Raw genomic sequence first — 13,584 nt, 5'->3', positions numbered from 1 at the left:
ATATAGTAGTTTCCATTTCATCGTTAATTTTTTGAGTCTAGAAATAAACAAATGATTAAATAAAAATAAATACTAATTCAAAAAACAATACAACCACTTATCGATAATACTAGTGCACCGGATGTGATAAAGGGCTTACCTCGGACTAAATTTACGAAGATAAATTATATGCATTTTATTTTCGCTTTAAAGACATCTTTTTTGAGTGTAAGTAAAAATTTAATGAGTTGACATATGATATAAATATTTTTTTCTCAAGAGGTTTATTTATATCATAATTATTTATTATAGGATAAAATTTAAATCTTAAATTTAATTAGTTTTTACACAAATCGGATTGGACCGATGTGTTTATTGGCCCCATATAACGGGTCTCTCCTATTTGTATTTAAAAAATTGAACTTTTCAAAATTATATCATTAAATGAAGAATTTCAGATTATATAGACCTTTAATTAATATATACTAATTCTTAAATTATTTCTCTGCAAGAAGTAGGCCTACAAAAAACGAATCGAATAATTGGGCTATTCGTATTTGTATGTACGAATCGAATAATTCATTATTCGTATTCATAAGACTAATAAAATCGACTCGATTCGAAAATTTTTCTAAAGCTATAAAAAATAGATTATATTTTGTAAAAAATATTTATAAACAGATGTTGTTGGTTTAAAATGACATTTTTGAGATGATATTTTGTTCGAATATTTTATCCATGTTTGACTGGATTGTTGTTTTATCAGATCATGTATTAATATTAGATATAACTTTGTATTCATTAAATATTTCCTTAATTTTTTTTAATAAAGTTTTAGTATTTATATTATATGTGGTAGGTAAAGTTAAAAGAATTCCATTATAAATAATTTAGAAATATACGAATAATTCGAATCGAATAATAAAAGTTTACTATCCTACGAATATTTTTTCTCATTATTCATATTCGATTCAAATTTTCGAATCGAATAATTATGCTATTCATATTCGTAAAATACGAATCGAATGTCGAATAACAAATAATTAGTTTTAGGCCCAGAAAGAAGTGTTAATTTTCAAGGATCTATCTTATTTATACGTAATAAAAAGGTTTTTAAATAAACTATATTTTCCAGTTGGTAATGCAGTTATAATTTATTAACTGAAGTTTTTATTTAGAAAGCTTCATCTTATTTACTGTTTCAATCAATTTCATTGAATTAAAAATTAAAACTTAAAAATTTAATTTATCATTTTAAAGGAATTCAATATCCGTTAGGAGCCGTCAAAAAATTTTTGTAAGTAAGAAAAGAAGTTCATATTTTTAATAACAATAATTGATCAAAATTTCTAAAAAAATATAACGAATAAATTAACAAAATAACGTTAACCGATTATATACCTAATAACATATTCTATCCCCTACTCCTATTTATTTATTGATTCAATACATTCAAAACAAAATGTTTGTTTTTTGGGTGGATTTTGTAAAACATTTTTGATATTTTTTGAATTATAATAATCTTTAACTACAGAGGAAGCTATATTAATATAAAAAGGGTAAATGATCAACCGGCTTACTAAGTAGTATGTCTAAGTAAATTCTCGGCAGAAGCACTAGGCGAAACAGATACCCTGAGGCGCGGGGAGGCCTGAATAAATTTTTTTATAGACAAAAGGACCAATATGGATATTGGCCCATAGGTGTTTTTGTTCGTGGGGGAGGGTTAGGGATTTTGCTTTATGCTTTTACAAAATTTGATTACAAAATAATTACAAACAATATATTTTTAGTTTAAAAAAACAACTTTGTAATAAAATTTTGTCCAATTTTCCCCATTTTTATTTATCGATTTTCTAGTGAATCCATAAAAAAAATTAGTGCCAAAATATAAAAAAAATTCATCAAATTACCACAAATTCAAAAAATAAAATCTTTATAATAAAAAAGTTAATTTTTGCTGGCTATTTTAAAATAATTTGGACAATGATATTCATTCATTAAATAGTATTCAAGAAGGAGGGAAGGAAGCATGACGGAAAGAAAGAAAGAAAAATAAAAGGAAGAACGAGAGAAAAAATAAACATAGGATACCTATAAATACCTCTAATGATTAAGGATATCATTTATTTTCTTTTATTTGTTAATTAATAAAAAAAAGTATTCTCTATTTATGTTGTAAAATTTTAAATAACAATTTATTTAAAACAATTTTTTAATTTTTTTTTATTATCATTTCAGCTTTATTTATTTTTTTTAATTATACCCATCAAAATTCAAAGCGCACATTCATAAAAAAGCCATTCCTATCAATAAATTTATGCCTTTAAAAGATCCAATAGCAATAAACAACTGCCAATATTGCCGGGTTCAATATAACAAAAGACTTCAATATCGTCCTAATTTTGACTCAGATTATGGAAATGGAGATCGCTTAAGGTATAAAATGAATAATTTTTTCCTAGTCAAAAGAGACCACAAAAATGTTATCACTATGCGCAAAGAATGGGCATTATCGGAACCTCCCAAATTCGACATTCTGCCTCCACCTTCCTTTTTCGCCGAACATTGTCTTGAAGAAGCTCTTATTAAACCAATAGACTTACTAAATTCTCATTCAGTCAGCTCTAAATGTTCGAGACCTTATTCGATGAATCCTCGAAATGAAATCAGCCCTGGAATCTATGATAATAATTTTAGAAATAAGGATTTGTTACTAGCTTTCAATAGTCTATATAAAGATGAACACAGTAAAAACGGTAATAATTTTAGCTGGATATCTTCTTCTTCCATTAGCCTCGCTGATGATGATGTTAAAGGGGGTTACCGAAAGTATGACGATTTAATGAAATACAAGCAGGGCGGACATGATTGGATGAGTGATAGTGATGCTAATGCCAAAGTTGTAGAGATGGATGTTTCTGTAGGTTTTTGGGTGACAATAGTGGTATCATCTCTATTTTTGGCCTCCTTGCTTTTCCTCGTATTTCTAACCGGATATTTCATTTATAAAAAGTAATAATATTTATTTTTGAATTATTTTTTAGATTTATTAATAAAAAAAGCAGCTAATTTATAAAACAGTTTTAGTAATAGTGAAAATCATAGTCCGGTATTTCCTCCGGACCATGCCGAAATCCAAATTGATTGGACGCTTTAAACGTTTATAAAATTAAATGACGCTTTAGCTAATAAACGCAGAATTTTTATAAAAAGTTCTTTTGAAAAAAATAATGTAGTAAAAATTATCTATAAACGAAACATCATGGAATAGTGTGGGCAATAATGAAAATTTCACTTTATCAGATATTTTGGTTTATTACATCCGATCAATTACTCTAATTGTTCAGCTATGCAAATTTTTTATTTAATTAAATTTCTTGACTTGAAATTTCTGAGTAAAAAAATTCCTATATTATAATTATTGTCATATATATGTTGTAGTGGGATATGTAATCCATTAGGATTCGGGATCTCTAAATTATTTACCTAGGGCGAATTTTAAATTTGATATATGTGTATGATATGGTTTGAAATGTATAAAGAATCCACATTGTGAATTTCAGACAATTTTGCCTAGAACCTTTGAATCATTTTAAATTTATATTAATTTTTTTAAAAAAATACAAAAGTTATGACAAAAATTTATAGGGTAAATATTTTATACATGCTGGAGAAAATTTTCGGTCAAATTAGATCTATGAAATTTAAAAATCTCCATTAGCAAATAATATAAAATTTAAAGATTCCACATTCCAAATCCAACATATACACACCTTTATTTAATTATGAATTGGTTTATAAATTTATCGAATAAAACACGTTAGTGGAACTAGGAAACCAAAATGTTTCATTGAGGGAATAGTTAAACGGGGTTGGTTTTGGTTTTATTTTAACTATTTAAAATAGTTTCGCTGGTGAGAGGAGAAATACAAAAGAATGCATTTAAGATTTAGATTTATAAATATTAAATATCATGATTTCACGAATTTGATAACTCACTCACAGTCACAATCACACCCATCTTTGGCCACTTCAAAAAAATGTAAAACCTTTATTGTTTGTAAAATGAAGTTGCTTTACAGTAGAAAAATGAAAGTAATATACACTTAAAAATCACTTTAATTCGATTGATAATTAAAGAGTAATATAAAAAACAGATTATCAATGATATTAATTATTTATTGAGCTTTTGTAGTAATTACAAAAGGCGCATCTTTGAACAAAATATCCTTTTCACGTTTTACAATATACAAAAAAAATTTCTCTATATCAAAAGTGTTTTGCAAAATTTCTTATTGCCTTAGGTATATATTTTTCTTTTTTTAAAAAAAGAATACTCATTCATTCAGAGGAATTTGTTTCGATTTGATTTGCCGATGTGGTCACTGTAAAAATCGATTTTTTTGTTATATAATACAAATAAATAAAATAAGAATTTTTTTTTAAAATAGGCATCCAAAACTGTTTTTAAAATGTGAAATTAACCAGTTCCATTCATTCGTCACTTTTCGATAAAAGATATATATGTAAAATACTCATTCAATTTTAAATCCTTGTCAACTTAAAATAATATTGTTGATAATGCATGTATGCAAAATGTCGATTTAAAAAAAGTGAGTTTTTTTTGTTACGTTTTTATAAAAAATTTGAGATTAACGATGTTTTTGTTCTTTAGTATAGATAATAGTTTCGTAATTTTAGCGAATTAAGGAATATGGAAAGGTCCCAGATGATCGAAAACAGAATTGAATATTGGGAATAGTAAAAAAATTAAATTAAATAAAAATGCCGGATGTGAAGGATTAAAAAATATTTTGATTCGATTGTATAGGTTTTTTTTCTATAAAATCCTGTATACTGTCCGACCCTCCTGGAGACCCTGGAACGCAAATTTCTTCTTTAGTCATAGGAGTAAATAGATGATGGGAAAAGAGTATTTTTGAATAAATTTAACATTTATCACTATTTAATGATAAATTTAGTCGTTGAAAGCAAGGGTCAAAATTTAGAGGGCTTTATTTGATTTATGGGGCCTGAGAGTGTAGCATAAATACCAAACGTTCAGGTTATAATACTATCAAAAATATTCATTTAGCACTTTCAAGCCTCACATTAACAAGAATAAATTTACAGATGGCTTTAGGTGCACAAGTTACAATACACTTACATACGTGGTAGAGATTGAGTGAATTCAGGGTATGGTGTATAGACAAATCTTTAAAACTTAAATCATTTATGGCGCGCGTTTATTATTTAGACCTGATTTTGCCCGAATTATTTTCTAGCATGCCTAATATGGCACCTAACCTTTGATTCATCCCCCCCCCCCCATCTTCTTTTCCCGATCTTTATTGATTTTTGGGCTTGAGCCACTAATAATCAAATGTATGAGAAGCCAGGAATGTTTAAAATAATCCATCACGTATTTTTTTAACTGTATTTATTTAATTTAAATTTATTTTTAAAACTTATTAGCAAGGTTGTAATTTTATTTTAGACTCGGTCTTGACTGCGATAGGGGCCCACAGGTCTCTGATATTTTTTTTTATGGATAATATAGAGTCTCTTCCTGATAGAAGCACCCTTTTATGTAATAGTTGGAGAACGTTCTGAGAAACTCCTGTATAAAAAATTTCAATGCCCATATCAAAAAACTGCGTCAAGAAGATATACTCTTATTTAGGTGATATTTTTTTAAAAAAATGAATATACGTTGATATCGGTAAAGGTCCTCAATTTTAAATCCTAATATACAAATTGTTAATATAAATTTTTAAATATAAAATATTAGCATATATTAATAACTTCGCTACGATGAAGATGATTTATTTGTAATTTTCATTTTATTTATCAAACATACTTAATACATAAAGGGGTCAAAATAATTTTGGATGGTTTAAAATGTTGTTTTTATAAAAAGAAAAAATTGTTGGCTAATTCATATTTAAATATTTAATGAACCTTGATAAAACAAATGCGATGGATGGGCAATAAACCACTGTAATTATTTTTTAAATATAGGAAAGTCTATAAAAAAGTTCCGAATTTATTGATTAGTATTTTATTTTATAAAAATATTTTAGCAATTTTGATAAGATATAAGAATATATTTTTGCATTCTAGACAAGGGTATAAATTTAGTATTCATAAATTATTGATTAATCTATTAAAAAAGGTTCAATATTTTAATTTTTGTTAAAATAATTGAATTAGCCTAGTTATTTAAGATGCATTGAAACACTGGCCCGTTAGAGGGGGTTCAAGGGGAATTTGATCCTACCTAATGGGATTTTACTATAATATAATGCAATTTTTATATCTCCCTCCTCCGAAAAAGGTTCTTACTTAAGCCACTGCTTTGAATTGAAATACCCATAAAATTATCGCAATAACAATATTTTAAATAGTTTTTGCTATACAAAAAGATTGATATTATAATACGGATTAAATATTATATTTTTATTATTCGCATTCGAAATTATTTGTGCTATTCGAAATTATTTGTAAATATTTGTAATTTTTCGTAAATATTTTATATTTTCATTAGTATTCGTAAGTAAGCAAAAATAAAAAGTAATTATTAAATTTTCCCAGTGGATTTTATTTTCATTTCCTCTTTTTGTTATTATTTTCATAAGTTTTATTTTGTGATTTCATATTATTACAAAATATTTTAAAAAATCGCATTATAAAGCGTACCAAGTTTTATTTTATGAAGTTTAAAAAAATGAAACGATGCAAAGTAAAACATTTTATTTTATATATACAATTTTTTCAAATATTAATATTATTCATATAAATTTGTTCAGATAACGCAATGAATATTGGGTTTTATTTATTTCTCTTGTTATTTTCTGTAGATTTTGATACGCTGATGACATTTACAGTGTGCAGATTTAATTTAAAACATTTCCATATTTTTTAATTTGTTTGTAAATAAAATTTTTTAATGTAAAAATTGATAAAAATATTTAAATAAGTTATTTTAACAATTTTTTATAAGTCAAATAATTTTATTTTCAAATAAATATGGAAATGTCTTAAATTAAATTTGCACAACACTGTAGTTGTTTTAGTATAATTCTTAAAAGTGTCATTCATCCACATCTGTAAATAATTTTTTTTGCAAAATATAATATATTTTTTTTATAAACTTTAGTAAATTTTCGAATCAAAGCGTATAATTATTTTATTATATACGAATACCATAATTATTCGATTCGAAAATTAAATCGAATTGATTCGTTTTTTTGTAGGCCTACTAATATGGCATCTCTTTAAAAATTAAATTTTTTGGGGTAATTTTGATCTAAATTCAATAAAAAAATGTAACCTTTCTCATTTCTAAAAAGAAAAAGGTTTTTGGATTCAATAAAAATTCCCTTAACCGGGCTCAGGGTTCGGAGCCAAATAAAATAAGAACTTACAAAAATATATTTAAAATAGAGAAACACCGTTTTTTACAAAATAATTTATCATAATTATATAATAATTAAATTAAAAAAATATATAATTGTATTTGAAATATTTCATTGCAAATTATCATCGATATGCTGTATTTTTGCATTATTCGCGCGAATTTTGTATACTCTGCAGCTAATTCGGGCGTGAATTTAGGGTAAGTTTGTCTGACAATTTATATTTTAACGATCCAGGGTTTAAAAAAATTATTCGCCTAGAATTTTGAAAAAAAAAATATCTTCTAAGATCAAAAGAATTGAAGATCTTTTTTCGCAAAAAAAATTTTGAGCATGCTCATAGAAGATTTTTCAAAATATAATATGTTTTTTGCTGTATCTTCTTCGATTTTCCCTTTGATGTTCTTTTTTAAAAAAGAATAAAAATTTTCCCAGATGTATTTTTAAATAAAATGGCTAAATTATTTTTTTTATAAAAAAATCTTCACATTTTTTGATCTTCAAAAGAGCAAGGAACTTTGAAGATTTTTAATTTTGAACAAATGTTAAAACCTGCTTTCAACACTTTTTAAAAACCATGACCATACAGGTGCGTACGCAGCGGGGGGGGGCAGAGGACAAATCCCCCCCCCCCCAGCCAAAAAATGCAGATGCCGAATTATATTTCCAAAATATATTGTTAATATTAATTTATATTTGTTAATATTTATAATCCTATCTCATATATATATTTAATTACATTTATATAACATATTCATCTACTAGTTATTTTATCAATTAATTTCGATTTCAAGTTTTCCTTGGCGTAATTTACCTATTATTTTAAAATTTTAGTGGCGTATTATTTATCTAAATTTCTAGTCAAATAATTATTTCTGAAACTCCTTTTAGGGAGAAAGAAATTGTAAGCTTGTCCAACGAGATCGAGTCTCCGCCAAGCAATAACAGCTTTTATGGAGTTAGAAGAGCCGATTAATGCTATTACTGAAATATCACAATGACTTGAAAGTAATATTTCCTCAGAAGCAAGAAAATTATTGGATTCAATACTTATTGCAAATTTGTAATACTTTTCAAAAACATAACATTGACTTGATTAAGAAGATGAGAATAGCGGAGAGCATTTTATTAGAACTCAAGGAAATTAGAGCTAATGTTGAGGAAGGATTTCATATTTTATACGTTATTGGAGTCAAAAGCAGAGCTATACGTGTTTAATATTTGTCCTCCTCAACTTACAGCAAGCTCATCGTCAAAACATTAATATAGGATCAGTAGAAGAGTGTTATAAAACGAATGTCCTCTCTCTTAGATACATTCATAACCCAAATAAATGAATGGTTTTTAATTCATCATGCAACACTTACAAATCCGCAGATATTACTTCCACAAAAGCCTTTCCAACCTTTTTCAGATGGTGATAGAAAAAAATATAAATATTTGTTAGATTTTTGTCATGAAGATGTTAAAATAGTGATGCCTTATTAGCTGAATAACTATGATTAAAAGATTAACTATGGTTGATATAGTCCCAAAAAATGCTATGGATGCTTTGCATTATTTCAAACACATTTTAGATTATATTCCCACTGTATTAAAATGGTTATATATATAAGCAACTCTTCCCGTTAGTAAACTAATGAGAGAACATTCTCTTTTTTAAGAAGAATAACAGAGCCTTGCAGAGGTACAATTTGCAGGGCACGGCCCAGATTTTTTAAAAATAAATTATATTTATTTTTTATTTTTATAGCTAATAATGGCGATTTCATATATTTGGTTTTAAAATAATATACAGTTCGGCCCGGATATTTTCTTAAAAAGATTTTCAGGCCCAGCCCGGGTGTTTTTTTTAAAAAAATTTCGGGCCCGACCTGGGTATGTTTAAAAAAATTAAATACGGCCCGGCTCAGGGGCCGGGCCTGCAAGTCTCTGTATAACATATCTATGAAATACAACTTCTGAAAGTAGATTGAATGATTTGGATCGTTTGAATATTCATAGGCATTTAACGCCAAGCAAGGATAAATAATTGAAAAATTAGCTCAAAACATACAAAATACAATTATTCCTAAGAAACTTTTTGTGTATTAATTTATATTTCCAACATTTAAATTTTTTATACTTTATATATTTTAAAGGCTCAAAAAATTCAAATTTCAATTTTGGGTCATTTAAGTGATTCATATCGTGTAATTCACATTTATTTTATAGTTTTTCAATACCGGTTTATATATATAATTTTTTTGTAATTCACATTAATTTAAAATTGTGTAATATAAAAGTTATGTCATAATAAATTTATGCTTAGTATTTTTAATTAACAATAATATTTCTTAAAAAAATTTATTATCCTCCCCTCCCCCAGACTAAATTCCTGTGTACGCGCCTGTCACCATATATTACGTAAAGATCTTAGATACGCCAGCCACTCACTCTTTTAAAAGGAAACATTACACTTCGTTTAAGACTCACACTATCCTTAATGCTGAAAAGAATAACATAGATGTTAAATTAAAACATAGATTTTAGATAACCAACCTAAATCGCAGACCAGCATTTAATTTAGTATAATTGATTTTGTTATTTTTTATTTTCGTTGGTCTTACTTTTTTTAAATAATAATTTGATAAATAAAAATAAATTTTCATTTAAAAAAAAATGTTTAAAATATTGTATATCTTTTATAATATTAATTAATATAATAGTATTGTAAAAAAGTACAAAATTTCAAATATATTCTTTATTGTTAATATTATTACAGGGTTTCCCATTCAAAAAAGGAAAAGGGTCAATCATAAAAGGAAAAAGGTAAATCATAAAAGGAAAAGGTTCAATCAAAAAAGGAAAAGGCCCAAACAAAAAAGGAAAAGTGTCAATAAAAAGGAAAAGTCTCAAAGTTTTAGGAAAAAGTCCGATCAAAAAAAGGAAAAGTGTCGAAAGGAAAAGTGTCAAACAAAAAAGGAAAAGGTCCAATCAAAAAAGAAAAAGTGTCAATCGAAAAAGGAAAATTTCTAAAAGTAAAGGAAAATTCCCATTCAAAAAAAGACTTGTCAATTTTTCTTAAATTTTTATTTATTTTTGTTATTCCTTCTTATTTTATTTCTAACTTTTTGCGATTTCTTTACATTATTTTTCTTACTGTATTTTTTCTCAATTTATTTCTAACTTTTTGCGATTTTCTTTACTATATTTTTCTTACTATATCTTCTCTCAATTTATTTTTCTTCTCATTTCTAATAATTCTTTTGTATTTTTAAAAATAATTTATAAATTTAGGTCCATTTTTTTAACAATTCTTTACGTTTTTTTTTTCATCATACATACAATATACCAGTGGCATATCCAAAATTATCTTATGGGGGGAGGGATATTTTTGGGGGCTTCGCCTCCAAACCCCTTTTATCTGGCCTTCGGCCGGGTCTTATGTTTTAGCTATTCCATTAAATTATTTATAATTTAATAATAATTATATTTCTATTTGTAACTATTATTTACTAATTCGTGCTAATGTATATTACAAGCCTATTTTTTATTATTTTTAGTTAGGTATATTATATTTAATAAAGTTTTTTAAATGTAAAGTTGAAATAAAGTTTAATGTCATTTTTTTTATAAAATTTTCTTTAAAAGCTAGCCTCAGCTTAAATTCTCATACAATATAAGTATAATATAATTTTTTTATTGAAAATACTAATAGTAGGATGTATATAATATTAATGTTGTTAAACGGCTCGTTTTGAGCCGATTTTTAAAAACGGCTAACTCAAAATTTTCGCCAGAAAAATATTAACTAAGCCTCGAAATTTCGATACTATATATCGAGACCTTTGCTCCTTCTATGAGCAAAATTTTTAGGCTTGCATAATATTTTTCTGGATAAATAACTGAGTTAGCCGTTTTTAAAAATCGGCTCAAAACGAGGCGTTTAACAACACTATAAAATTTTGACTAGAAAATAATTTAAAAAACAAGTTTTTTTTAAACCTTATCAAATACAATATTATACAAGTTTTTTTAAACCTTATCAAATACAATATTATACAAATTTTTTTATTAAATAATATAATTATAATGTGATTTTTAATTTTCGTGGGAATGTTGCCAATTCATCAAGAATTTTGTTTGTCATTAGAACCAAATCTCTGTGGATGTTTAACAGAGCTAACCCATTTAGCCAAGATTCGGAAGTAGTACTTCATAAATATGTTTTCAACCTTCTTAAGTTGGAAAGTCCTTTCATTCGTACATGTTATAATAGGCAAACATGGTAGAATATAAAACAACTTCAAAATATTAGGAATTTGAGCCAAGGTTTCTTTACACCGATTGAGCGCATCAATAGCATGCTCAGGTAAAAAACGTAGTAAATATTTATACCACAAATGCGAATTCACTGATTAAATTGATTTAAGTATGAATATCATAGGAATAAAATTTTACTAAATATTTAATTTTACCAATAATGGCATCAGAAAACGAAGAATGGTCTTTAGGTAATAAAATTTGATGATTACTAAAGACTTGTTTTTTATCTAAAAACCGTACTTTTATTTGCGATAAAAAAGTATCTAAGAATGGGATGAAAGTGGATATTTTATAATATTCTTCAGTTGAGCCAATATTTATTTTGTATCTCAATAATCGCCCAGGTGCTAAGCTAGGTTTAATTAGTGTTATATCATAAAATTTAGCCTTCGATTCAATGTCTATATAAATATTATGAAAATATTCATCTACATTCATTCTTATTGTATCTACCTGTTCTTATATATTTTCCACCAAATCAATAACCTGAATTTGGTTTTTGTAAATTTCTACAAAGTAGTGAGCTATAGGAAAATAATTTATTGATGCAACTAGCAGCAATGATAAACTCTGAATGATCAATTTAATTCAATAATGATATCGCTTCTGACGACACATTACTTTTTTCATGCTCAGCCTTATTTAACTTTTGTATTTCTATTTCTTCTGTTCTACAAAAAATACTTATTAATTCTAACTTACTAATAATTTTGAATTTAATAAAATAATTATATATAATAATAAAATAAATTACCATTTGATTTCAATCTCTTTGACTTAAAATATTTCCATTTATTAATATTTTTGAATAATGTTAATGTACTCACAAGGAAAGAAAATTTTAATAAAATTTATTTATAAAAAATAAGTTTTATGTTGGAAAATTGATATTCAAATATTTGTAAAATTTTGATTGGGGGGGGGGGGGTGGAGGGTAAAATTTTTGTTAGCTTAAAATGATATTTATGAAAACAATCAAATTTGCGATGGGGCCCCCCCCCCACCCATTGTTTACGCGCCTGCTATATACTTTTTATGATTTTTTCATTGTAGTCTTTTACATACATTTCTAACCTTTTCAATCTCTTTAAGTGATTTTTAATCTTTATTTTTTTAGCTTTTCTCAATTTTTTTTCTTCTCATTTTTGAAAATTTTAAAAATATGAATTTAAAAATGATTATATTTTATTAATTTACATATCGTTTGGTATTACAGTTCAAACTTATTTAATTTTAAAAAGGTACATTATAACCAAACGATTAATTTAATTTAGCAATTGCTAATTATAAATAATTTGATATTTGTCTGCCAAAAAAAATAAATATAATTTTAAAAAATAATTATCAAAAATGAGAAGAAAAAAATTGAGAAAAGCTCAAAAAATAAAGATTAAAAATCATTGAATAGGTTAGAAATGTATGTAAAAGATTACAATGAAAAAATCACAAAAAGAATATTGTATGTTTGATGAAAAAAAAAGTAAAGAATTGTTAATGGACCTAAATTTATAAATTATTTTTAAAAATACAAAAGAATTATCAAAAATGAGAAGAAAAATAAATTGAGAGAAGATATAGTAAGAAAAATAAAGTAAAGAAAATCGCAAAAAGTTAGAAATAGATTGAAGATACAGTAAGAAAATTAATGTAAAGAAATCGCAAAAAGTTAGAAATAAAATAAGAAGGAATAACAAAAATAAATAAAAATTTAAAAAAAATTGTTAAGAAATTTTAAAAAATTACGATTTTCCTTTTTTGAATGGGAATTTTTCTTTTTTGATTGACACTTTTCCTTTCCTTTTGGGAATTTTCCTTTTTCGATTGACACTTTTCCTTTTTTGATTGAACCTTTTCCTTTTTTGATCGGACTTTTTCC

General features: G+C 25.6%; 1 protein-coding gene across 3 annotated transcripts in view; it reads left to right on the top strand.

Annotated features, from left to right (window-relative positions):
- Positions 1 to 2,334: 2,334 nt before the first annotated feature.
- The window catches only part of LOC135922012 (uncharacterized), a 26,261-nt gene continuing 15,011 nt past the window's right edge, over positions 2,335 to 13,584 (top strand). For all 3 annotated transcript variants that reach the window (XM_065466141.1, XM_065468032.1, XM_065459591.1), the window contains exon 1: positions 2,335 to 2,994. In XM_065466141.1, coding sequence (XP_065322213.1) covers positions 2,426 to 2,994 — 569 coding nt within the window. In that variant the 5' untranslated portion in view covers positions 2,335 to 2,425. The remainder of the gene's footprint in view (positions 2,995 to 13,584) is intronic.

Source organism: Gordionus sp. m RMFG-2023, chromosome 1 (assembly GCF_954871325.1).
Source record: "Gordionus sp. m RMFG-2023 chromosome 1, tfGorSpeb1-WG-v2, whole genome shotgun sequence".
Classification (NCBI taxonomy): Eukaryota; Metazoa; Nematomorpha; class Gordioida; order Chordodea; family Parachordodidae; genus Gordionus; species Gordionus sp. m RMFG-2023.
The sequence above is the reverse complement of the archived record's forward strand: the minus strand, read 5'-3'. Positions and strand labels throughout refer to the sequence as shown.